The sequence below is a fragment of the Chionomys nivalis genome, chromosome 10 (assembly GCF_950005125.1).
Source record: "Chionomys nivalis chromosome 10, mChiNiv1.1, whole genome shotgun sequence".
In the NCBI taxonomy this organism is placed as follows: Eukaryota; Metazoa; Chordata; class Mammalia; order Rodentia; family Cricetidae; genus Chionomys; species Chionomys nivalis.
Window position 1 is genome coordinate 53,928,006 of NC_080095.1, and position 27,214 is coordinate 53,955,219.

At 45.5% G+C, this 27,214-nt stretch overlaps 1 protein-coding gene across 4 annotated transcripts in view; it reads left to right on the plus strand.

Moving 5' to 3' along the window:
* Nin (ninein) overlaps positions 1–27,214 on the plus strand; it is a 93,869-nt gene that overhangs the window by 13,986 nt on the left and 52,669 nt on the right. For all 4 annotated transcript variants that reach the window (XM_057782129.1, XM_057782130.1, XM_057782132.1 and 1 more), the window contains exons 3-4: positions 7,990–8,071; positions 17,434–17,600. In XM_057782129.1, the coding sequence (XP_057638112.1) occupies positions 7,990–8,071; positions 17,434–17,600 (249 nt within the window). The remainder of the gene's footprint in view (positions 1–7,989; positions 8,072–17,433; positions 17,601–27,214) is intronic.

Here is a 27,214-nt window from a genome sequence, read left to right on the forward strand (position 1 = left end):
GACTGCCTGCAGCGGGGTGGGAGCGCTCTCGCTCGCGCGCTCTCTCTCTCTCTCTCTCTCTCTCTCTCTCGCTCTCTCTCGCTCTCTCTCGCTCTCTGTCTCTCTCCTTCTGTTTAAGCTGTAGTAGTGAGAACTGTTATTCTTTGTGCTGGTTTTGTGACTCTCCGTGAATCCCCTCCTCTACAAGGGTCTCCTTTGGGATTGACTGAAATTCCACCGTGCCTGTGTTCAACCTGATCTGGGAGCTGCTGGACTTGCTATCATGTCTAACTCACTACACAATGAACTCACGTTTCCAATTCTGTGACTCAAGTCTCACAGTATTTAGTGTGACAGGGAGGAAGGGTAGAAGGGTGACCCTGGACTCTGAAAAGGGAGGCAGGACAAGCGCTGGATGGCCACTGTTCTGTCTGCATTGCTTCAATAATGCCTGATTTCTCAGCCAGAGATGATGGAGTCAGGAAGCCTCATTCAAATTTGCCAATATTTTCTGATCCTTTTCATGGGTAGCTTCTTGTCTGCCAGTGGGTATCTCACGTCCTTCGGTGTCCATCATAGCTCTTAGTCATCAGGGCTCTGTGTGACTGAGAATCCTATACCTTCTAAGGTTCGTTCAAGGTCAGATGACTCATTGAGGCCGTGCCAGCTTGGGGTGCTGGAGTTGCCAGCCCTTGCATTTAAATGCAGGTCTCCACAGGGCCTTCTACAGTAACTATGCAAAAATAATCTCACTGGGCGTTGGGGTTTCACGCCTTTAATCTCAGCACTTGGGAGGCAGAGGCAGGAGGATCTCTGAGTTCAAGGCCAGGACAGCTAAAGACACAGAGAAACCCTGTCTCAAAAAACCAAACCAAACAAACAAAGTACAATAAAGTGAATGTCATTCTCCACATCCGTCTAAACACCGCCTCCACTGCCACAGCCACAAGTCCATAGAGACAACGTTTTATCACAGTGCAGTTCTTGATGCCAGACCTCAACTCAGATACGGGCGCTCCTGCCACTTCTCAGCTGTGTTACCTTCAATGCTCCAAACCTTGGGTTCTTCATCCGGAGCCTGAGCAATGCAATAGCTCCTTCCAGGACTGATGGGAGCGCCAAGTGTGTGAACCAAAGGGCTATCAGAACCAGAGATACAGCCCTTGGCTAAATCTTACTACATGGCTGTCTTTCCCCTCTACAAGCATGAGTCTTTGATATGACTACCTATGATGATTTTTCTACGAAAGCCTGTTAGTGTTGAGAGCTCTCATGTATGGTGGTGGTTTTGCAGTTTCCCTGTCATTAGGAGGACTCCTTGAACCTGTCTGGAAGCAAATAGTTGCCTATTGTTTAAAACTTGTCACCTGCTTAGATGGTCTTTGCCTCTCCACTGTCTGCAGTAAATGGCTGCTAAGTCATAATGGCCCCAGTGCTCTAATGAGAATAAAACATTTCCTAACATGGTCTTTTGTGGCACAGCACACCTGTTCATTAGTCTATGAGGCCTCTCTTTGCGTAGACTATTTTCAAATAGGTCCATACTTCTTTGCCCATCTCAATTAACAATGCCCTGTAGTTTCTGTCACTGATTTCCTTGTGGATTAGTAGATACAAACCAATAGCATTTAATGACAGTTCCGTAGCACTTTGTCTTTAATTAGCTCACCCTGTTTTAAACACTGGTTATGATTCTCTAAGTTTGGGTCTGTTTGAATATTACCTGTGTAGGCATTTGGTCTCTATGATTGCACAAAGTGATTGTATGCAATATCGGATTTTTTCTCTGGGAGGGGAGAGGAGGTTAGGTTGTTGTTTTGTTTTGTTTTTCCAAGACAGGGGCAAATTGTTGTCCTAAAGCAGCGTTCTTTCAAGGGGTGGTGACACATGACTGAGAGAGATCGAGAGAAAGAGACTCTTGACTAGTCTTCCTATTAATTGAGTTTAAATGTCATGTGTGTTTTTAGTCAAGCATGTAATTTCGGCATTGCTGTAAACTGCCCTTTGAGGCCCAGAGAGCAGCTTATGAAATGGATGGCACCAATTCTTATTCAAATGAGGAAGTCCCAGCCGGAGCCCCCTCAACCTGGAAACTCATTACCTTGTGAGACTGGGTTTCCTTGGATATTTGTATATTTCTAAATCCGGACATAACATGATAGTCAAGCTCCCTTGGACAAGGGCACTAAAACGTCTTAGTTACTGCACATAGTGCGCTCACTCTCAATGTGATTCTTAACAATAGGGGCCATTTCCCAGCATTTGTGATTCTGGGTTGAACCCTGAGGGGCTTTTTGCCACATCAGTATTCATGAGCATTGATGGAAAAAAATACAGTCACCTACTCCCTTTAGAGAATGGTCTCCTGGAATCTAAGATGTGGCATTTACTGCTGTTTAAATCCCGGGACCCCTTGTCTGCCTGCCCTTGCAAGAAGGAAATAAAGATGGAAAAGAGGTTCGAAGCTGTGCTAATTGTTCAGCTCAGCTGCTAAGTGCTGTCGGAGGTTTTTTGAAGGAAGGGACCAACTAGATAGGTGACATTAGGTCAGATTTTTTATTTATCTGCCACAATGAGATTGATTTACCACTCTGTATGTCCATTTTGGAAACCTTTAATTCTGATTGTCTGAGAAGTCACAAACGGGTCACTATTTCCCTTCCGGCTAGCCAACTAGGACATAGTGACTGATCAAGTGACCCTGCCAGCTTTCCAGGTATTCAGCAGATTCTATCGTCTTGTCTCCTGTCTTCCCCCCATATCATTCTCCTGCTCCCTAGACTGTGGCTGATAAACTCCTTGAGAGCAGAGGTCGGGTGTCTTGAGGCACCTGGTGGCTCGTCATGAAGCCCAAGGTTTGACTTGCAATGGTGGGGCTCTCTTGAGAGGTCAAGTCAGAAGTGAAGTGGGCACAAGTCAGGCAGATTGCTGGCTCTGGTACAGCCACATCAGAAGACCTGGTTCCCCCACGTAATGCCACGTCTAAGACTCGTGGCCAGGAGCACGGCACGTGCCTTCTCTCAGCAACCATCTTCTAGACTTAAAGGTGGGCTTTCAGGTGGATGTTGTGAAATTCAAAGACCAGCTGCCTAGAGAAAACCGTCAATGGTTCCACTCACCTGGGATTATTGGAGACGTTCATGGATAATAACACTTTCCAACTGAATTCTTTATCCCAGGTACTAACACGGGGGGGGGGGGGGGATTGACTATTGGAGAGTGAAAGAAATTGATGTAAGTTTTATTTGATCAAAGAGTATATATACACATAATTATACTGTACTTAATCATTTTTGCCCTATTAGCTTTTTCAATATAGTAGAAAAGAAATACTTCAGGCTTCATTTAGCAGCGTGTTTAGTTTTGCCCAAAACTAAACAACTCCAGCCTATTAGTTTTGGAGTGCATATACTTCATCTTTTAAAAAATAGGCTATGTAGAATTATTAAAAGAGCTTTTTAAAAAAATTATAGAAACATCATCCATTGTGAGGAAGGCTGGTTAATGTCAGTAGTTACTTTATGTCCTTGGTGGTGTCTGTCTTTTGCTTGCTGTTTCTGGGCTATAGTCCTGGGTCACAGCAGGATGATGTTTGTGTGAAAGCAGTAGAGCCAGGTGTGGTGGAAAACACCTTTCATCCCAGCAGTCTGGAGGCGAAAGCCAGGGGATCTCTGTAAATTGGAGGTCAGATAGTGAGATGCTGTCTTAACAACAACGAAAAATGTGTGTGGTGTTTGTGTGCACATGCATGCGAGTGTGTGCACGTGCATGCGTGTATGCACGTATGTGTCTGTGGTATGTGTATGTGTGTGTGCATGCATGTGTATGTGTGTGGGGCTGGGTGGTACTGGAGAGATTGCTCAGTAGCTAAGAACACATGCTCTTGCAGAGAACCTGGCTTAGAATCCTAGCACATACACAGTGACTCACAAGCACAACTCTAGTTCTGTGGGACCCAGGATTCTTTTCTGACCTCAACTTCTGAGGGCACCAAGCACATATGTGGTATAAATACATACATGTGGATAAAATACTCATATATATAAAGTAACTAAATCTTTTTTTTAAAGGTTTTTTTTTTTTTTTTTTTTTTTTTTTTTTTTTTTTTTTTTTTTTGAGACAGGGTTTCTCTGTAGCTTTGGAGCCTGTCTTGGAACTAGCTCTTGTAGACCAGGCTGGCCTCGAATTCACAGAGATCCACCTGCCTCTGCCTCCCGAGTGCTGGGATTAAAGGCGTGCACCACCATTGTCCGACATAACTAAATCTTAAAACAACAAGCTAGAGTTGAGGGCTCCTACACTGGCCCTATCTATCCTGCGTTTCTCATGACAGATGTACTTTAAGCTGGAACCACGGCTCCTCATCCTTTGGTTTCCTCTCTGCCAGGCCATATGGTAGATAATCAGATAATCGGGGTTGTGAGATTAGGGACCTACCATCCCAAATGCTCCTACTTGTTGCACTGTAGTCAGGGGGACTTGAGCCCCGCAGAAGACCTTTAACGTTGATTTGAAGTAATTCCAGAGTATAGAGATGCCTGTACCTTGTGTTAGGAGAGGTTTGTAGACCCCAGGGTGACCTCCGCTTCTACTTTACTGAACTGAATTTATCAGCACCAAACAGCAATGAAGGCTTTTACTTTGGTCAGCGGGTGTATGTGTCGGGGGAGGGGAGTTGTGGCGTTGAAGCAGCATTTCTCTGGGTAACCTTGGCTGTCCTGGACCTCCTTCTGTAGACCAAGCTAGCCTCAAACTCACAGAGATCCACCTGCCTAGGCAGAGTCTCATTTGACTCCGGCTGGCCTGAAACTACCTCCATAGTTTGAGGCTGACCTTGAACTCTCAAGCCTCCACCCCCCAAGTGTTGGGATTATAGGCATTCATCACCACGCCCAGTTCCCTGAAAGACTCATCTATAACTATCAAAACACAGACCTTTAGAAACCCCACAGAGACCTGCAGAGTCCCATAGAAAGGGCTTGAATTTCTCAGGACAAATGCCCCCCTTTCAAGTAGGTCTTCTGTTTAGGTCATCACTGCAGGTAGGGGAGAGAGAGGCTTCATTCTGGGCCCTCTATGAATAACTCAAGCTGGGAAACTCAAAGTTGGGGTCTCCACTTACGACAGACCAGTTCAATTTTTCTAATTCTGAGCAATTCTATGGCTCTCTGGAGTGGACTGGCCCCAGGATCTCCCCACTGCGTTCCTACCCTCTTGGAATTTGACTACGTCACTCAGGCAGCCCTCTGCTGTGCTTCAAATATGACCGTGTTTCTCTGTGTTGGGAGCAGTCAACCCAGGATTATATACATTAGTATTAACTACCACTTGTGGGGACTGACTGAATGTTCTAGATATTTCATGTAATTTTTTATTTTACCTCCCTAGCACTGCTTCAGGAAGTAGTGCTATAAAATCATAAATGCATGCAGCATTCTTCAGTACCTGCCTGACATCCTGTGACATTTCCTAGGAATCTGAATTTCTTGAAGACAGCAGATTGTGTCTCATCTTTGCTGTGTTACTAAGGTTTAGTGTCTGGCACATAGCGGCTGCTCAGTACATACTTGTCAGATAAATCATACGAGATGTTTGGTAGATAGCCCCAGTGTTGCAGATCAGAATAAAGCTCAGAGCAGCAAGCTAGGCAGGACACAGAGGGCAATGAGCAGCAGACACGCCCCCTTTCGGAGACCCCTGTCAGCTGGACTGAGCTCCCAGATGTGTGATGCTGTGAACGGGGTGAATGGCCTTAGCCATGTGAACTCCAGTTCACCTGGGTGGCACTGTGCCTACCTGAGTCTATTTCTGAAGCCAGGACTGTGCGCTTCTTTCTTCCTGAGGTTTGAAGATGATTTGTCAGCAGCAAACCCCAAATTAGCACAGCTTATACTCCTGCAATTGATTCACCATTTCATGTACCAACCTATTGCTTTAGCAGATGCTCTGCCTCCCTGGGCAGACTTCTGTTCATGGTTCCTTTAGCACGTTGACTTCAAAAGTCCATAATTACAGGAAATTTGCTAGAGGGTAACACACATACACACACGTGCACACACACGTGCACACACACATGCAAAAACATGTGACTGAAGTGATGAAGACATTGCATGACTTGACTGTGTTGACTATCCCAGTCTATACATGTATCAAACCATCAGGTTATACTCCTTAACAGCAATAGGCTATTAAGTAAAGCCCACGTATCTAAAAGGAACATAGGGGCTGAAGTGATGGCTCCATAGCTAGCACTTGCTGCTCCTGCAGAAAGCCTGGGTTTGGCTCCTAGTACCTATACCTAGCAGCTTGCAGCTATCTCTAACTCCAATGCCCTTTTCTAGCCATGATGGGCACCTGCATCCACATACAAGCATGTAGGCACACATGTTTACATATACACATAAATATAAGTAATTTAAAAAAACTTAAAGCTCTAAATGGAATATAATTTGGGGGAAGTTTTAATGAATCAAAGTATAGTAGAACTCCTATCTACATTGGGAGAATTACCAAATTATAACTAAACACAGTGCTCTCCCCTCTGAGACATGGTTGGTGTTGCCCTGGCTATCCTCGAACTAGCTTTATAGACCAGGCTGGCCTAGAACTAACTCACAAGAGATCCACCTGCCTGTCTCCCTGAGTGTTGGGATTAAAGGTACTCACCACAGTTGACTTGTTTGTTATTCAGGCTGGCCTGGAACTTACTCTGTCACTCTGGAAAACTTCAAATTTGTGGCCCTGGTGCTTTGGCCTCTTTAGTAGTTGAGTTACCGGCTGCAGCCACTAAACCTGACTCCTAATTCAGTCTCGAAATGGACTCCTGCTCTCCCGTGCTGTGTGCAGATGCAACAGTCCATGAACTTTGCCAGTGTTTAGATAACTGATACGATTTGTTGAGTTCCCAAATTTAATTTGGAACTTTTAAAAATTTATTTATCTTCTATATTGAAATGTCTGTCCATGCATACCCTATGAGTAGCCCAACACAAAAATCACAAACACATTTCTTGGATTTTTTTTTCCCATTTAAAAAAAACAACTCCATTGTTGTTCTCAAGCATGAGCTTTGTGGATGAAAACACTGTGTCCCAGGGTCAAAGGCCAGGCACCCCTGCCAGTGCTGAGAAATGGCATTCACAGGATCCCATAGTGGTACAAATTTCACACTTACCAGTTTTTATCTTGTCTTATGACTGTATAGAATTCTGGGAAAGGAAGCGCCACACATTCAGACTAGAATTATATTGACTAGAAATATCACCTGTCCCTGCTGTTCCAGGCCAAGGTCACAGAAACTGAAGGTGTAGTAGAACTTTTACCCTTGTAAGCACTTCTGACGAGTATTCCCCTAAGTCAGGCTGGATCCCTCATGCTGGTCAAGACAATTATAGATTTATGAACTGATAGAAGGGCATCTCGGGCTTCTTGCATCCTGTGTGTTTAAGATTGAACTTTGCTTGTTTATATACTCATGGGGATCTGGGAGATAAATATTATATACCTGCCCCAGGCAAAACCATATTAAGTTTTTCCTCAAAAGTATTTATTCCCTTCTAGTCTATCTCGAGATCAAAGTATCTATGGCCAACATGACAAGGGGTCATTTACTTGGGGAGTTTTTCCTGACATTGAACCTAACGCCTTTCTCTTCTGATCTTGTTTAAAAGGTAAAAGGAGTTGAGAGTTGAAAGCATATCTTTTCCTGAGTGTACAGAGGGTTTGTAGCTTCGCTTTTTCTCCGGGAGCCATAGATATTCGAATTTGTATAAACACAGGAGTGTTCATGGTATGGACACCAGTAAGGACCAGTGCATCTTAGACATCAGTAAGGACCAGCCCGTCTTTCCTCCCATGCTTTAGAGAGAAAGGAAAAAGAGAACAGACGTGGGTGATGATTTGCTTCAAGGCTGTCAGGTTGGGAACAGACAGTTCAGATGCCTTGCAGATGGATTTGCATTCTTGGGGCTATGGGAGATGATCTTAAACTTATTTTTAATTGCTTTTTAGGTACATTTTGACCAATTTAAAGAAGCGCTAATACTTATCTTGTCTAGAACCCTGTCCGGTGAAGAGCACTTTCAGGAGTCAGGTAAGAGCACTGACGTTTCTTCTCTGTAATCCCCTTTAAAAGATATCCAGGCGCGGGCTGGGAATATAGCTCAGTGGTAGAGTGCTCACCAGGTATGCACAGGACCCTGAGTTCAATCCCCAGCTCTTCCCTCCTCCCCAAAAAAGTTTGAAAATTTTTCTGGAGGAGAAACTGTGAGGACCTGAAGTATACATGTGGAGGATTTGGGACGTCCACTCTTCATGGACGGGGCCATTATTTTCAGAGACTTCTCTTTTGCTATCATCTCGAAAGTCTTGCAGCTGTTAAACGCTAAAATGAGACTTCTCTACCACAGCTGCACATTGTGGCGGAGACCAATGGGTTATTCCTAGGCAAGTGTCAGAGGGTGTAACAGGAACTCATTCTTGGACCATTGGATTATTCCTAGGCAAGTGTCAGAGGGTAGAACAGGAACTCATTTTTGGCTCTAGCAGAGTAAAGCTGAGTGGTAGCTCCTCCAGCCTTACTTCCTGTTTCTGTGTCAGCAATGATCTGGGGGAAAGTTTCCTGAAAGAAGAAATGCGGCCAGCAAGAGAGAATTCTATATGGTCCCACTGAGCAGAAACCCCTCTGCTTATAGACACGGCCACATGATGGGTTAATGATGTCTGTGTGACTCTCCCCACTCTCAATATATATATACACACACATATATACATAGAAAAGAAATACAGTGTATCAATATTTCTAGCACCTGGAAGAACACTTAGCCTTAGTAAATATTAAGTAACTGTCATGAAAGAAGAATAAATGTACCTCATTGTTTTTTTAAAGACTTCCATATATTGTAAGATATATAGTTACACATCTCAAAAGAGAAAGTGTTGTCAAATATAATCTAAAATGTTATCGATGGTTAAATGTATTCTAATTTAAGTGTGTTCAAATCTGGCACCGGTGTATATATGCTTTAAAATCAAAGAAATGTGATAAATATTTGAGGAAAATTCTAAAGTGTAGAAACTCATATTTAAGTATAGAGAACTATGACGTCATTTGATTGACATGGGCTAGGGACAAGGGCCAGCTGAAATGGAGCATCGGGAAATGTTAAGGGTACTGTAACTTCTGTCTCTTGTAATGGGAATATTGATCATACTTGCTTTCCCCACCCATACAGAGGTAAAATGTACTAGATGAATTACACCTCTGGAAACCTGACTTTAGATAAAGAAAACAAACAAAAAACTGTAGTCCAGTCTGAGCAGAGATCATAGCATTTCGTGGAGTCCTTTAATGTGACCTATTTACATGGAACACAGATGGGAACTAATTTCTTCTCTTCACCAGCAGACTGGGTCTCCGCTGTACTTTGTAAAATGTTCCAGATTTGGGTCGTGCATCTGGGCTTTTCCTTTAACCATGTTATCTACCCTTAGTAAGGCTATTCCTGGACCCAGGGCTTGACACAACTTCCTGGAAGTTCCTACTGAGCCTGAGGGAAAGTTTTTGCATTCTTTTAGGCTAATAGCAGGATGTCCATAGGTGATCACTGCCGGAATATGGATGGACTTCCGTTACTTATGGGATCTCATGTCTTCTTGGTATTATTGATTTTTAAAAGTTTGTTACCTTGATAGCAATTATGCAGTTGGGATCTGGGAGCCCTGGATAGAGTGGTAGATTTGGGTTAATATGAGGATAGGCAATTAAACTATTTCGTGTCCTGTGCTGTCACGTGGTTTGGGAAGGGGCAGCCGTGGCATTAATCCACATGACACTTTCACCATCCTTTCCTGAAAACCCATACTGTCTTCTGATAGAAAATTGTCACTGTCAAAATACAGGTTTGTGGTGAGCACACGTGGGGAGGCTGACTCTAGGGCTGTGCTGTGTTGGAGCCGAGCAATAGCAAAGCTGCAGGATGACCATGAGCTTGGGAACTGCCCAAAAGTCAGGGTAACAATGCTAGCTGCAGATGGTGGCTTCAGTACTCCAGGTGGGCTCCACACTGCGCAGACAATGGCCATCCCTTGGACCAGTCTTTCAAGATCAAGCAGAGAAGGTTTTTTTTTGTTTTGTTTTTTTTTTTTTTAAATCATTTCACCATGTGACAGAACTGTTTCCAAACCAGTGTGATCCAACAGTTAGATCCCTGTGGACAGGACAACATTTCAGCCAGTGTTTCAGTGATGCTGTTAACCCCTGTTAATCCTAGCAGGATACGAATCCAGAATGGAGCCAGTGCCTTGAGTGCTTTATCTACTAGGAAGCTTGGGTCCTGGCCCATGACTCCCACACTCCCTGTTTTGTTCTGCGCATCGGTCTTTGTCTGTCACTGGCCTCTGTCTTCCTAGTCCCGCCAGTTGCTCATGGCTATCAGGGCGTTCTTTGCACCGGAACGTACCCTCACCCATTTGGAATCCGATTCTTCTACCACCCAGACTGACTGGTTTGCATAGCAGACTCTCTTAGTTCATCCCTGCCTCCCCCTTTATGGTAATTATCATCCCTTCTTAAATGATAGGCTGCAGCATTTTGGACTGGTAGAGCCCTGGCATTTTATAAAAAGCCAAATGGGGGCATAAAGGAGGGCAGAGCCTAAGTGAAGTCCTATGAATAAATGACAGGGCAAGGGTTAATACTGTGTCATCAACACATGTACAGAACCTAGTTTTAAGTATTTTTTTTAATGTGTGTGTGGCTGGGAGTATGTCTGTGCACCCCGTGTGTAACTAACACTCAAAGAGGCCAGCAGAAGGCATGTGATCCCCTGGAGTTAGCGTTACAGGCCATTGTGAGCCATCATGTGGGTGCCAACAACCAAATTCCAGTCCTCTGAGGAGCAGTAAGTGCTCTTAACTGCTGAGCTACTATCTCTCCAGCCCCTAGTTTAAAGACTTCGAACCTTCAGATGGAAGAGCAGGTCCTCAGTCTGTGCACCCGATCTCAGAGTCTGCCAAGGAGAGAGTGACCTGTAATTAGTTAAGCCTGACTTTTGGGACAGAGCTGTGTTCTTGTATCATTGGGAACTCAGAACTTAATTCCTGTCTTAGCACATGAACCTACATGTGTTGTTCGTCATGCCTTTTGAGATCCAGTTGTTCTTGGAGAGAAAAGACAAAACCGTGGAGGAGACTAAAAAGACAGGGCTGTGGTGTACAGGCTGAGAAACCCGAAGAGTCATGAACTGAAAGCAGCAAGAGTCCTAGAAGACAAAACGTCCCGTGTCTGTATTGGACAGGTGTTCTAGAGAAACAGGACCACAGGGATGTGCAGATAGAAATACTGCTTATAAAACAGAGTCTCCTAGGTGGTCTTATATGGTGGTGCCTGGACAATCCAACAATGGCTGTCTGTGTACTAGAGAGGCAAGAACCAGGGAGCCCAGGCGTCCCGAGTTAGCACTGAAAAGCCAGAAGTGCCCACCCCTGGAGAGACAGCGGTATTGGGTACCCGTGAAAGACCAAACATGTTAGAGTCTGACTTCTATGGAGGAGAACCAAAATAGCCATAGAGCCACTTGCTCACAAAGAAGGGAAGGCAGGGGCCACACACATTCTCAGTTCATTCATTCGACTTCTTTTTAATCCTGGCCACTCTTGGAAAGGATGTCACAGCCCACATGGAGGATGAGGGCCATTTCCCCAACACGTTCTCCCATGTCAGTCCTCTCTAGCAGTGTTCCTGCAGACACACACGTGTTTCGTCAGTACACACGTTTCCTAAACCACTCAAGTTGACAACCCAATCAATCCTTGTAGTACCCGACCAGGCGACAGTCTCAAAAAGCCTTCTTGATTTGATGCGAAGAACCTGGAGCCAAAAAATGCTGGCTCAGCCTTGTCAATGGTGTGGCCTCATACATCACACTTTTATGATCTTAGATCAGCTGGTATCTAAAAATGGTTAGACCCCGTTCAGCTTTAAGGGCCACTTATGTTATCTCCTAATACCTGAATGGCGTTATTTCAATCTGTGGAGAAAGCCACAAACACTAGCTTTCTCTTTCTGTAAGATTTTACTTAACATAAGTTGACACGGAAGAGTTCTTCTGAAGGGCAGATGCTCAGTGTTTCACGCTTCTGTCTCCTAATAAAAGGCAGTTGCACATAAATAATACAAAGCCAAGCTCTCTGGATTTGAAAAGCTATGGAATTAAATCGTTATTTTTAACTTCATAGTCTTGGGCTCTGCTCTTTATAACTTCTCTTGTGCAGTTTTTAACATCTTCATAACTCTGGCTTTTGTAATTGTAGACTGTTGTAGTTTTTTCCTGTAAAAAGAACAGTGACAATGGAGACAATGAAACTTAGATAAGGGCAGGAGAGAAAACTGTCCGTGCTCGGCTGTCCTCTGTAGCTTCCAGCCTGATTGGCAGTGGCAGTGCTGGGACTCCCTCATAGCTGTGTGTGCTGTTTAATCTTAAATCATGCTTCTGGAATAAGAAGGGGCAACAACCTATTAACTAGTTATTCAGTTTGTAATGGCTTTGGGTTACTGGGGGGGGGCGGGGAGGTTGTAGTGGAGATCCTAGCCTGGCACTATGATGCATGGTGCCAACACACTCTTGGCTTCAGTCTCTAGAGATCTTGGCTTTTTTTTTTTTTTTGATGCATCTTCCACTTAGTTTTTGATATGAAGTAAATAATATTAGCATAATGCAAGAAGCCCCCTGAATATGCCTCTCCTTTGTTGGCGGGAGGGGAGAGCTCAGCCTGGAAGAGCCAGCTCACCAGGAAAACAGGATGAGGCATTGTTCTGGCAGGTGGTGGTTTCTGTTACAGAACTTTTATGTTCCGAGTGCCATTCCATTTAATTGCAGTTGTTTTCCCTAGTTGTCAAAAAGCCATAAATGCAACCAACACGCCCTTTTATTCACTTAACAACCACACAGCAAAGTGGGTTTCTTGGGCATCTGGCGAGATCCTGATTTACAGCAATCAAAGATGTGCTTGTGCCTGCGTGCAGATGTGCTAGGCCAAGCTCTGGAGTCTAACTGCAGACTTGGTAAGCCATCATACATATAGCTCAGAGGCTTGTCTGTGTCTGCTCTTTGCCTCAGAAAGAACATAGGCTCTCTTCTTCTGATTGTAAGGATCAGAAGTTTCTCTATACTACCATCACCACCATGAAAATCAACCACTGAAGTGGGTACTAGACTGTTTGTATCTGGGCATGGTGGTATGCGGCTGTCATCTTAACGTGACAGCTAAGAAAGCTGAGGTAGGAGGAACACAAGTGCAAGGCCAACCTGGGCTCTACAGCAAGCCCCCTCCCACCTTAAACACAAAAGATGGTCTCTGCATGCTGTGAAGCTGGACACATGCGTGCCTACTCATGGTCAGGTAAGATGCTAGAGCCTTCGCTGTGAGCTGTAGGATGCTCTTTGCTAATCAATGCATTCTTCTCTCAGATTTCATGATACACAAATAATCATGGAAGCGCATGAAGTGTGTATAAACGGATGCTCACTTTGGATAGTGTGTGTGTGGTCGAGTGAGAAAATGCTGGCAGTGTGTCAGTAGGCAAATTGTGGCTTCTGTGTATAATCAGGGTCTAAGCAGTTATTAAAATGCCATAGAAGGCTGCTTATTATTCGGATGATTTTACTTCTTTTCTTACTTCCCAGCTTCTTATTCTTTTTCCCCTTTGGTTTGGTTTTTCGAGACAAGGTTTCTCTGTGAGGCCCTGGCTGTCCTGGGACTTGCCCTGTAGACCAGACTGGCCTTGGACTCCTAAAGATAATGCATGTTAAGATATTTAGCAATGCAGTAAGAAGGAATGTGTGTAGCACAGCATAAGTGATCACTGTATCAGCAATGATGATAACATTTGTTGTGATTATTTTATCACTTAGAGGGTCCCTCCTTTTCATGGATTAAAGGGGTACATCACCAATGCCTGGCCGCACCTGATTTTTTTACACGGGGTCTCTTGCACTCTTACTCACCCCATGCAGCTCCTTCAGAGGGGCGTAGCTCTGAGAAGCTAGACTGACTAGCCAACAAAGCTGCAGGACCCTCTGCTGCCACCCTACCCAGAGCGGGGGTTATAGGCCCAGCTTTGATGTGGGCTCTGATGGTTCAAGCTCAGGTCCTCCTGCTTGTGCAGCAGGCTCTTTGCCAGCTGAGCCTCCAGAGAAAGACTGTCCTTCATGCCTTGTTGCACACCTTCCCCTAGAGGTCTGGCCTATGCTGAAGGAAGCCCTGAGGTGAAAACAGTTTCTTTTCTCCATAAACCAAAGAAACCCATATTATCTGGCATCAAGAAAAATCATTCCCAAATGAAACCCCAAGAAACTGTCACTTCTGGGTACACACCCAAAATAAATCAGCTTTGCCCCAGGGCAGCATCTCTCATGAGAAGTGCTATGTAGGCAGACCCTGTGCTTTTCAGCTTGAGCGTCTGAGGATACCTTGAAGTCCCACAGTGGCTCCTGTTTGGATTGCTGCTGTTACCTCGGGAAGCCCAGTTGACTTCGCTGGAGGGATTCATAGTTCTCAAAGGCTCCCCGCAGCCAAGGCCGTTGACCTTGAACGTCCATCTGGACCTTCTTACTCGCAGGGTCTCTCCTTCCCTCCTGTAAGCTGAGTGATGCTGATGTTCTCAGAAGAGGGGCGTGTGAGTGCATGATGCCGAGGGGTAACCATTGCTAACTGCTGTGGTGGCCTGGTTTGTATTAGCCACATGGGGTTTGGGAAACTCTGACAGGGAATCTGTAATAATGCACCTTTTTTATGTGCATGCTAACATCTTCATTCTAGTAAAGTTTGCTTAGGGACTGGAAACACACACACACACACGAGCTGATTAGATATGTGTGTAGGTGTGTATACACATATAGATTCTCTATGTACACATATATAGATTTATAGAAGTAATCTTAAAATTTTCTTGCAATTGATTATTACAATAAAATATCATTTAAGAGGTTTTAAAGTTCCTGAAATTAAAAAAGAATAAGCAAATAAATAACCCCCAAATCAACATCATTTCCCAGCAGTTCACAATTGGCCACCTTTTTCTGTTTAGAAGGAGAGGTATTTAGGTGCCATCAATGCTCCCTACCCTCATAGACGGGAGAGTTAATAGCCAGGGGGCCACTTTACCCACAGGTAAGCTTAGGAACCCCATCCCTGGTGGAGTCTGCAGAGGCTGTCACTTCCCATACTTTTCATTTTAGAAGCAGTGCATCTCACAATAAGAACTCCGCTGCCTGTTCTATCCCCAGCTACAACCTAATTCTCATACTTGGAACGCCCTGGGTTATACGTTTCCCTATTAATCCTTCCTAAGCCCTCATAGTCACTAATGGTGTATCCTGTGTCTGCCACTAAAATTTAAGACCATCTAATAAATTAAGGACGCTTCTGCATTGCTTCCTGTCTGACCAGCACCTGTGGGTGTCAGCTGCCAATTGGGAGCTCCGGTGTCTGTGCCGCTCCTGAACACACACAGGCTGACACACTCACTTCTGATGAAAGGTACCTTCAAGTGTGCATGCTGTTTTCAGTACAAATTGTGTGTGCTTAAACACTTCCTGGAAGATAATCGCTCTATCTAATAGAATGTCTTGGCTGGGACTTATAAAGAGCTGTATATTAATATTGCTGGAAATTGCATAGTTATCATAAATACTTCACTCTTAGCTTTCCTGAACATTTCAGAATGCTCCTGGTTGCATCTGTGAGCACCAAGGAAGGACACAGCAGGAAGGGGGGCAGGTAAACAGGGTCATCTGCCTTCCCAGGGATGCTGAAGTAAGAGTCCACCACCCCAACTATGCTTCCATTGAGAGTTAAAGAAGGGTTTTATTCTTTCAGCTCATATCTGATTACACACGCTTGCCTTGATGATATATGTACACATGTCATTTAAAGCACTTGTGTCTGAGTTCTGGAGCGTGCTCAGACTGTCATGTTCAAACAGGACCTAGAGTGTGTCCTCCCGAGAGTCAGTGTGTCTGTAGAGACAGACAGTAAGGCAATAGATCATTGCCAGTCTTTTGTATTTTAATAGAATATTTTATTTCCCCTAAAACTACGCAAAGCACTTGCAAATCTTGAGGATGGCATTTGAGCGGAGTGAAGTATTTATCTTTATTGCTTTAAAGCTTCAGAGTAGAGCGTGAGGGGCTGGCTGGTGGAGGTGGTCGTGGAGGAGGTGGCGCCTGTGGCAGCAGTAGAGGTGATGGTTATAGAGGTGGTGCTTGGTGGGAGGGCTGGCGGTGGCGAAAGTGAAAGTGGTCATTGTTGAACTTGAGAACTGTTACTCCGGAACACCAGGGTTCTTCAGAGACGGAGATAACTCCCTTGGGCAGGGCCCTTTTTATTTACAGGTCATTGACATTGAAAACAAAAGAAGCAGGATACCATTTTCCTTTCTTTTCTTTGTTTTTTTCAAGACAGGATTTCTCCCTGTAATAGTCCCTGCTGTCCAGGAATTTACTCTGTAGACCAGGCTGACCTCGAACCCACAGAGTTCCGCCTGCCTCTGCCTAAGTGCTGGGATTAAAGGCGTGCGCCACCGCTGCCCAACTATAGCGTTTTTTCTTAATGTGGCTTTCCACTTACTATTTTATTCCACAGCTTTTAATTTTATAATATTATAATGAAATCTTGATGCCAGGTTTCACAGCAGTGAGGAGCTGTCAATAATTGATTAGAATTCTCAGTGTCAGTTTGGTTTTTGTGCTGCTCTGCTTATCTGGTAGATCAGAAAGTAGAACAGTTAATAAAGGGATCCCTAAAGTGGGAGGGAGGATGTTTTGTATTAATTGGTGTGGACACTAATTTCCCAAACTGTACAAGGTCCAGGACTTACTAGAAGCTGTCTCTTGGCTAGATATTTTTTCTCTTTCTCTACTTCTTTTGCCTTCCCTTGCTTAAAGCCACCAGCTTAAGAAACAGAAAATCAAATGCCGTCAACTCCTGTATCCCCTTTTTGATAGGGAGTTCCCTGTAGTCCCAGCTGGTCCCAAACTCACTGTGTAACTGAGGACACCAAGGTTCGGGACTTCCTGCCTCTACTTCCCGAGGGCAGGATTACTGGAAGACCACCATACCCAGTTCACAGGTGCTGGGGATGGAATCCAGGACCCTGTGATTGCTAGGCAAGCACTCTACCAATGCATGCCCAGCCCTCCTGACCTTAGTATGAGCTTCTCAACCCATTTCTTTCTGCTATCATTGCCTCTGTAACTCGCAGATGCATGGATGCAGGTACCACAGACCATCAGAAGTAGAAACCTCACTGCATCCAACCTGAGGACTCACACACGCCTCTGGCCACCACAGTTGGCCCACAAGGCTGGATTATTGGGGGCTGTATCTCACAAGCATCAGCTATTGTAGCTACTTCTCTTGTAACGTGGCCTTAACTCTTGTCTCCTTGTCCAGACTGCTTAGAGGCTCAGCCCAAATATGTAAGAGGTGGTAAGCGTTATGGACGAAGATCTCTGCCTGAGTTTCAAGAGTCTGTGGAAGAGTTTGCAGAGGTGACAGTGCTCGAGCCACTAGATGAAGAAGCAAAGCCGTCACAGCTCCCAGCTGGTGACTGCAGTGAGGTAAGGAGCTTGTCATAGTCACGGGTCTCAGGCAGAGTCATCCATCGTGGGCATGAGCACTCTAGCATGAGACGAAGTTAGGCGTTGATTGTGCAATCGGCTCTGCTCAGATATGGCTCCTTGCTCATTTTCCCTCCTGTGCCTCTCAGGCATAGATGCTAATCTTCCAATTTGAGTGTTTTCACTCATGTCTTAGGTTTTGAAAAGTTGCTATGTCTGTCCCTTGTTATGTGTATATACCTCGATTTCATTTATTTTTATATTGTCTGCTATTCTCCTAGCTTTCCTTAGAATTGTATCTTTTCCCATTATGCTCCCAACCCCACTGCCTATTATAGTGACTTATAAAGCTAACCAATGCTGGGGAGATAGCTCAGTGGGTAAGGGCACTTGCTGCATAAACTTAACGAGCTGAGTTCAAATCCCCAGAACCCATGTAAGAAGCTAGGTGGGATCACACATATGCCGCTGGGCTTGGGAGTACAGTGGAGGCAAGAAGATCCATGATGGGGTGGTAGAAGGATAGGAAGGAAGTTATAGGTGAAGACAGTAAGATTGCTGGGGGCTTGCTAGTGGTCAGCATAGTTCCGAGTGGAGAGACTGACCCTGCCTCAAGGGAATAAGATGGAAAATGCTAAGACAGGGCACCCAATGTCCTCTTCTGGACTCACAACAGGCATGGACACAAGTATCCATGCACACACATGTGCACATATACCACTCATACAAGCATATACCTCACATACATACATGTACACAAATTTAAAAAAAAAGCTAAAGTTTTCACACGCTGGCTCCCCTGTCACACGCAGGTGCAGCTGGCTCACACGTTGGCTCTCCTGTGTTCCTTGGTACCCTTCTTTCCATCCTGCACACCGCTGTAATCTGCCAGTAAGGGAGAAGCAGTAACACTTTCTTTAGTCTTCCTTTATGGCTCCTTTGCTAACATCCCAATTACAGAGCATGATCAAGAATGCCTTGCTGAGCAAGTGCTAAATATTTCTTGCAAATCTCAACTCAGATTGGAGCTGTAAATATTCCAGACACGAATATGAGCTGGAAAAGAGACAAGGTACCTCCACTTTCCGGAAGTTTCTGCAGACTGACCGGGTGTGCGCATGTGTCTGTGTATTCATGTATATTCATGGGCTTTTGGAATCCCCGTTACTAAGATCTATAGACTTGCTCCCAAGGATGTCCTTAGCAACCAAACATCCATCCTCAACATCCTAAGAAACCTACAAACCTAAAGGAAGCTAGGACAAGCCCAGGTGTGGGGAAAGAAATGAAGCTGACAACAAATACTAAAAAGTACAAGGGCGCACATATTATCTGTTAAACACCTTTGCCTCTCAGAGAAAAAAAAAGGATGCTTATTTGCAACCTAGGAATGAAGGTTTAATGGCAGAAACATGAGAAAGAAAAACAGCTAGAAGAGAGAAAGAGCTTTAAAAAATGGAGTAAGAACAGTGTGGGTGGCATGTGCCCAATAAGAATGCAGAGAAGGAACGCATGGCCTAGGACCTGCCGGTGCCCCAGGCAGGTCAGCCCAGGACAGACCTGGCCATCTCAAACACTCAGTTCAACAGTCCCTTCCTTTCTTGGTCTCTTTGAAACATTCAGACAGGGACTTTTGCCTAAGAAAACGCACATCCTCACATGCATAGGCATTTTGCATACAGTTTTAAGAGGGCAAGAATCTGTACATGCCGTGCAGTTGAATATTCATAACACCATGTTTTCCTTGCTGTTGGAGAGGGTGTCCTCTTACTATGTAAAAAAATCTGTCTTATTGTGAGCCCGGGTGATATGAAATTTAATTGAGATATACATCTTGAAAAAGAGTCGGCACTTTAAGAGGTAAGCATAATTATCTGGAGACCCTTTGGAAGCCTAGCACCTTATCTCTTGCACTAGTGTCAAGATATTATTACTTGGTGCCAAGAAACCCAATAATTGTTTATTTTTTTACACAGTAGTTTCTGCTTACTCCCCAGGGATACCCAGACAGCCTCAGCAGGGTCAGTGTTCTTGGCGGTCTATTTCTTGCATCTTTGTTAGCTCAGTTACCGACTTATTGGGTAACTTCTTACTCTGCTGGGTTGCTATTTTAAAAGGTGAGCCTTAGGTTTCATATGTGAGTAAGCAAGAGTCGAAGCCGGAGGCAGGAGAAATCTTGCTGTTTGTGAGGTGTGACATGGAAAGATCCCTTCACCCCAGTGTGCTACAGCTTCCTGCAAATCCTCCAGAAACCTCAGTGGGGACCTTTTGATGCTACACTCAGAGTCTGTCCTGTTCACCACCCTCTAAAAGAGCTGCAGCAGAGGCTGGAAAGGGTCCTTTCTCTGCATCTCTGCTTCCAGCAAAGATTCCCCACTGTCATAGTCTGCTGCATCCCACACCAAAGCATCTACAAGGGTGCCGGGTACCACTCTCTTGCCTTGCCTGTTGAGGTTATCACAACTGCTTCTTGTCTAAAAAAATAGGTTGAGTTGACCCTGCCATTTTTTTTGTTTTGTTTTTAATGTAGATTGAACCCAAGCTTTGGTCATACTAAGCAAGTGATCTTCCTCTCAGTCCCCAACCCTATCATTTTCAAATCAATTTATCCCTTCAAGTTTTGGATTTTCCTGTTGGGGTTCAAAGGACAAATCCCACTTTGTGTGGCTGTGACCTGTATGTAGCAGACTTCCTTTTGGGCCATTAAACAGCTTCTGAATCATGACATAGATTATTAGTTACGAATGCTTGGCCTTATATTAGGCCTGCTTCTTGCTAGCTCTTATAACTTATTTTAAACTGTTTCTCTTCATCTACTTTTTGCCTTGGCACTTTTTACCTTTCTTTCATTCTGTGTGTTTTCCTCTGTGTCTGGCTGGCTAGCTACTGCCTGGAAGCTGGTACCAGGCATCTCCTTCTCATTCTCCCTGAAGCCTAGATTCCTCCTCCTGCCTATTCTCTCTCCCCACCAGCCCCGCCTATCCCTATTGGTTGTTCAGGTTTTATTAGCCCAGTCAGGTGCCTTAGGTAGGCAAGGTGAACCAGCAACACATCTTTACATAGTTAAACAAATGCAGCATAAACAAATGTAACACACATTTCTATAGTTAATGTTCCACACCAGCGACCCTGGCTGAGGCCTCACTTACTGCCTTCTACAATGTAAACAAATGTAATACATCTTTACACAGTTAAAGTAATGTTCCTCACCAGTGACCCTGGCTGAGGCCTCACTCTTATTGGCTGCCTTCTCTGGGACAGACGGTCCTGTGGCATTAGTTTCGTGAGCATGCCACCCTCATGTCCCCGGATGTGTCACGTCTTTGGAGATGTCAAGAATCTATTTTTTGGGATCATACTTCAACTCAGAGATCTCAGGCAATATAGAAGGGGGGTGGGCCTGGCCTTCCCTGGTGTGAATGTCAGGTGGGGACCTGGAGACAGACTTCTTATGTTTGCAAGATGGGATGCTTAGCTGAGTTTATAGGTCTGCCAGTTCCCCTACTCTCAATGGGTCTGTTCACTGCCTCCCCCTACCTCCAAAAGTAGCTTTAGATTTTCTCCATGAAGACAATAAAAAAAGATCAGAAACCTGTTAACAGGAGTTGAGCAGAGGGAGGTCTGGCTGTGCTCCCTGGCGGGGAAACTAATTTTAGCTCCAGGTTGAGTCCAATCATGCTTTTCCTGAGGTCCTGCCGAGGGAGGCGTGCGTGGGTGGTTGGATAAAACAGTGTCCCACTGGCCTATCAAAGCCGTCCCCGGGTACCTCACTTCCCACCAGGAACTCATCCTCTCAGGATGCACAAGCAAGCTGTATCTGAACCGGTAGAGTAAGAAGCTCATCTTTTCCCCCTGGGGCTATTCAAAGGGGAGGCTGCTGCAGGCAGAAGCGTCCACACTAAGGCTGTCATTTCCAGGCTCTGGGGTGGTAGTTCACCTCGTCTTTTTTGTATCAGTGGTTGAGAGCCTTTTTCCTGTAAGCATAGCCATAATTATTGGTATTTCTCCACAGTAATTCTCTGCAATTGACCTGTAGCTCCACCTTTCCTCATATTCTTGGAAATGTCCACAAATGCAGATAAGTGTGAGCAATGCTGTCACAGAGACTGCGCTAAAGCAGCTAAGTTTATATTTAATGTAACCCCATGTGACGCCTCAGGCTTCATTAGACGCCAGCAGCTTGAAGCACACGTAGGCACTGCTCACAGTACGCCATTGTTGGGAGTCATGGGTGAGGGCCACATGGTCACAGGCCATAGCTGTCACGTCTCCCTTGCACAGAATGTATGAAAATAAGCTATGTTGGGGCTGGAGAGATACCTTAGTGGTTAAAAGAACTGGCTGCCCTTCCAGGGGACCCAAGTTCAATTCCCAGCACATACATGGCAGATCACAGCTGTCTATAACTCCAGTTCCAGGGCCTCTGATGCTCTTACACAGACATACAGGCAAAACACCAATGCACATGAAATAACATAAGAAAAGGGGGGAGAGAGAGAGAGAAATAAACTTGGCCGTGAGACAATTTGGTGATGCTTGGCTTTTGTTTCTGTTCGTCAGTGTTCAAACCCACTATGAATAGTAAACATATTCATCATCTCTGGCCCTTCCCCATCCCCTGGGCTTCTACCAGGCAATTTGATTTTTTTCCTTCTGAAAGCAAAAATGTCTAAACTAGCTAATTAAGCATGCCTCTCCTACCAAGTGTAGTTTGCAAGGCAATAAAGCCATTCTGTAGGAAGACTTCTGGGAAGTCTGCAGCGCTGAATGTGGTCCTTCGGAAATTTCATTTGGAAAGCAGGACAGAGGATGTGCTAATTCACAGGGAAGGTAGAGCCCACCAGCAGCAGCGATGGGCTTGGTCTCCGATTTAGTGTGTTTATCTGCCGATAGATCCCTTGGGAGTCTGACCTCTCATCTCGGCTGGGATTGAAAGGAAAGTGGCGATTTTTCTTTTAACGGGATCATTTTCACCCAAGTCAATTCAAGAGGACTTTCTACTCTGAGTGAATCCCGGCCAACAAAGGGCACATTCTTGGTCCCCGCCTAAGGTGTGACTGATGAGATGGCTTTGGTTGACACTGTTTGTGCTTTACTTCATTAAGAAACCAAAGTTAGATTTTAGGTTTCTAAGAGTATATTTTTATCCCCTTTGATAAATAGGTATCAAAGAACATTGGGCTTTGGGCCCATGTTTCCTCATAGGTAGCTAGCAGGGGAAAGAAAACACACATGCGCGCACACGCACACTTGCAAACACATTTTAATCCTGTTCTCCATTCTTCAGGCTTGGTAGGAAAGACTGTGTAATTAATACAACTGGGGCAGGGACACTTTGCTTTCTGCCCTAGTTGAAAAACAGGGAACACCTTGTTAACTGTTTTCCTCCACAGGGAATGAATTGGGTCTAGTAAGATCTTTATCAAGAACAAGGGGTTTTAAACAATTATTTCTCCAACTGCAGACAATAAGGGTGTAAGTCAAAACCATTGGCTCACACGCTGCAGTTAAGTGAGAACCTGGGAGAAGGGTTCAGTCCGACGGCCACGTTGGCCCGAGGATGTTCACGGAGTCCAGGCTTTGCGTTGTGTCCATGCAGGTGAGAGGTGAAGGTGGTGCTTGGTTAACTAACCCCCCAAAAACCCTAAAACAAAAAACTGATTTTGCTGTCTGCATCAATTCAAACTGCTTCAAAAAGTCTGAAATTGACTATCTTTCTCTTGTGTTCATTTTCATATATGTATAACTTGGTGGTGAAACTGTAAATTATTTCCATTCTCTGGATCAGTTTTTAATTGTGGGACACGCACATTTTTCAGTACCTGAGAGAAGCTCTACTCAGAGCTCTTGGGGGTTGAAATACACACATTATTTTTTCATTATCTATATTATGTACCTTGTCCTTCTTTGACAAAGAAAACAGTCTCCTCGTTGATGCCGTTTATTCCCGACTCGAGGGATGATGTGCCCAGGACCGACATTTTATTAATGTTGACGTTTTATAAATGTTATTCCAGCCTTCCCCTTTATGTTCGTCAGTCTTATTAGATCACTTGACTCCTCCTATATGGGATCGTCGATCCCTTGAATGTGACCTAAGACCTCAGAAGCCTCTTCGAAGCTAACAAGACAACATTTGTTCTTACAAGACCCCAGGCCGTCTTCCCGAGTTACAACCGAGGGTGTCCCTTAATGTCTGTCTCTGCTCCACCCCCTTCTAGATCAGTAATCTCTGATACTCATTTTTTTAACAAGAAACTTAAGACAGACAGCAAATCAAAACTGAACTAATGACAATAGTCACCCCTGCCAACAAACCATTAAGTATCTTTTATAGACAGAAATTTGTTTACCCCCCCATTCAGCAGCCGTAATGAGTAGAAGAGTAGAGACTGCCTGTTCTACTCAATGAGACTCTGCATCGCTGGTAGTGTTTGTCTAAACTTAGGTTCAATCCTCAGTGCCTCCAAAAGGGGTGGGGAGACTTTCCAGACTTTAAAATCCACTCGCTCCCAGCCTTGTTAAGGGAAGAGGCTTCACTCAGCATTTCTTTGCATTGGCAGCCCTTGGAGGCTTTTTGGCAGTGCACTAGGACTTGGGTGGATGCCTGTGCATTTAAAAGCCATACATTAAGTTCCCGCTATCCCTGACTCTTACTTGCAGCGTTTAATTGCCTTCTGAGATGAAGGCACCAATTTGCATTTCAGTCCAGTAGCTCCTCCCTGAGTTCAAAACAGAGGGACTGGAAGCTGGGCTGCCAGGCTCTCCACTGCCTTAGCCTTCAAAGGTGGCAGAATGGGAAATGAGCCCCAGTGCACCCCAGTGCACCCCGCAGAAACAAAAGCCAGACCCCCAGGCACATTCAGCTTCCCATACCCAGCTCAGAGTGCAGCTTTCTAAGCATTTAAGATGAACCAAACACACCACTGTGCTTTCAATCATGCGTACACTCCCTAAACAGATTTCTGGTTCTCTTCAGAGACACCCTGCACTTTGACTCTCGGTCTCAGCCTTCTGTGGAGTTTGTCTGTCTAGGAAATTGTATTGTGCTTCCTCTGGGCTTTTATAAGGCACTCCCTTTTCAAAATTAATGTGCTTCAGTCTCCTGAGCTGCAGAGATCATCTCAGCAACCTCTGTCTCGGAAGAGTAGCCCCGTGTATGCCCATAATCATTTTAATTAGCCATACATTCTGTAGGGCGCAAAGGTCTTAGCTGGAGCAGATGGCTAGTACGGGCCTATTGTGGGGGGGCATGCAGTCCGAAGGCAGTGGCTGGACTATTGTAGGCAGGGGGGGCATGCGGTCCAAAGGCAGTGGCTGGCCTATTGTGGGGGCGGGCATGCGGTCCGAAGGCAGTGGCTGGCCTATTGGGGGGGCATGCGGTCCAAAGGCAGTGGCTGGCCTATTGTGGGGGCGGGCATGTGGTCCGAAGGCAGTGGCTGGCCTATTGTAGGCAGGGGGGAGGACACATGGTCCGAAGGCTGCAGATGCTGGCTCCACTTTGGGGCTAGAAGCCAGGGATCCAAGAGACTTTGGCCATCTGCTCTGCAGTCCCCCAAAGCAGGTGTCCCTCCAAAGAAAGCATTCCTGAAATTGGTGCCTTGTGGCTGATGTGTCCAGGGTACCTCAGCCAGCTGTAAAACAATCCAGCTGGCCACAATGGCCAGTGTGACATTAAGATGTGTGACCCTTGGGATGGGTGCAAGGGCATCCTTTGTCTAACTGAGAAGGGTGAGGACCGCTTTCTGTGTAGCAGCTTTTTGGGGGCCAGGCAACCTCTGACCCCATCTCCTGCATCTTCGCTGTAAATAAGGGATCGCAGGGTAGCCCATGCCAGCTGTACTGATCCAGGAGCCTCTGTGGAGAGGAAGGTTGGGAGGCAGGGGGGCTTCTCCCAAGTTGAGTCCCAGTTGATTGCTCCAACACAATTACCATGCCATACCCTTAGCTCCTCCCACCCCCAGTCTTCTTAAGGCATAATTGATCATTGTATTGTTTATGGTCATGAAGATGTTTTATGTCCGAAGGTATCTTTGTTAGGTGTAGACAGGGTGAACTGAGAGAATGGAGCCACTTTACCTGTTAGAGCTCTGGTTGCTCATTCCCCTCATTCCTAAAGCTGACGTTGGGCCATCTGCTGTGTCTTCTGTCCTCCTCCTGTTCGGAGCATCAAGGAGCAAGGAGAGTGGCTGCTAGCTCCTTACTCTGTTTAGTAAGTAGACCACCCAAGCATCACGTAGACCCTGGCACTGTCCAGTGCTTTCCAGTGTGAAGCATGCCTTCACGGGGAAGAGCTGCTATGCATTTACCCATGGGGAGACTGAGGCACGAAAAGGGTAAGTGATTTGGCCAAAGTACCCATGCCACTAAAGGGCAACGAGCCTCGGTTTGGAGTTCAACCTCCTGGCCACATCATTGTTCTGATGGAAAGATAGCAGTAGTTTGGCCGTCTCTAAGACACTCACACCCCCATGTCCCGCTCGTGGGGTGGAGCACATCCCCACTTTGTGAGTGAGCAGTAGCAGGAGGTCCCTAAACAGAGAACAGTCTCTGCCCAGCCCTGTGTGACTTTGCCTCCCTGGGTACTGAGTACCCAAGGTGTGTGGAGTGATGTTTATATGCTGACAGCCGCCCCTCACTCAGTGTTTACATGCTGACACCTGCCCCTCACCCAGTGTTTACATGCTCTGACACCCACCCCTCACCCAGTGCTCACATGTGCTCACCCACTCAGAGACCTCCCCCCCCCACCATGGCTTCGCAGGACTGAATAGCAAAGTCTCTTCTGGTGGATTCAGCATCCTGACAGCACCCCAGCCTTGGGCCTCCCTGCTCCTCCCCCTTCAGGGTCCTTCCTGATTACTCTCCAGTACTCTGGATGGACCTGTGCCCAGAGGCCACCTGCCAGCCCTCACTTCACTAGGGTGACCATGAGCAATTAAAGGACCCTGTTCCACAATGATGCCTCCTTTTATTGGTGCTGTTTCTGTAACTGAATGATCTAATCTCCAGCCTTCTAAACTGCGCCCTCCCCCCAGCTTTTTAATTGGACTCACTGACTCCAGGCAGTAAGAATGAAAATAAATGAAGTGTGAATGAATTGGCTCTTCCCTTACCCGCCCCATCCCCTCAAATCGCAATTTAATAACAAACATTCAGCTTTAATGAGCCTCCCTCCCTCTTAAAGGAACAGACCCTTCCTTTAGACTAAGGAGAGGCAGACTTTGGTCATGTCAGGATGGGGAACTCTGGTTTCTGGCAGAGGTGATCTTGGAATGAGATGGAGCCATTAGGGTGAATTCACTGCCTCCCACAGGGTGGCCCCGGGTGCATCAGTTCTTCTTACCAAAGACCATGGGAGGATGCTGGGGAGACTGTCACCCAGTTCAGTTTGGCTTGTTATCCCTCACCATCTTCAGGTTTTTTGAGAAACCATTGCTGTTAAGTGATGCCTGGGCTTTGGAGGCCGGGGCTGGGCTGGGCTGGGCTACCCTTTCATCCTCTGCTAGCATATATCGTATGTAATGATGGGTTCCGTTCAGACATTTGCATTCACGTACACTATGTGTTTTGATTATATTCACCGCTGGTCCCTTTCCCTGACCAGCCCCCAT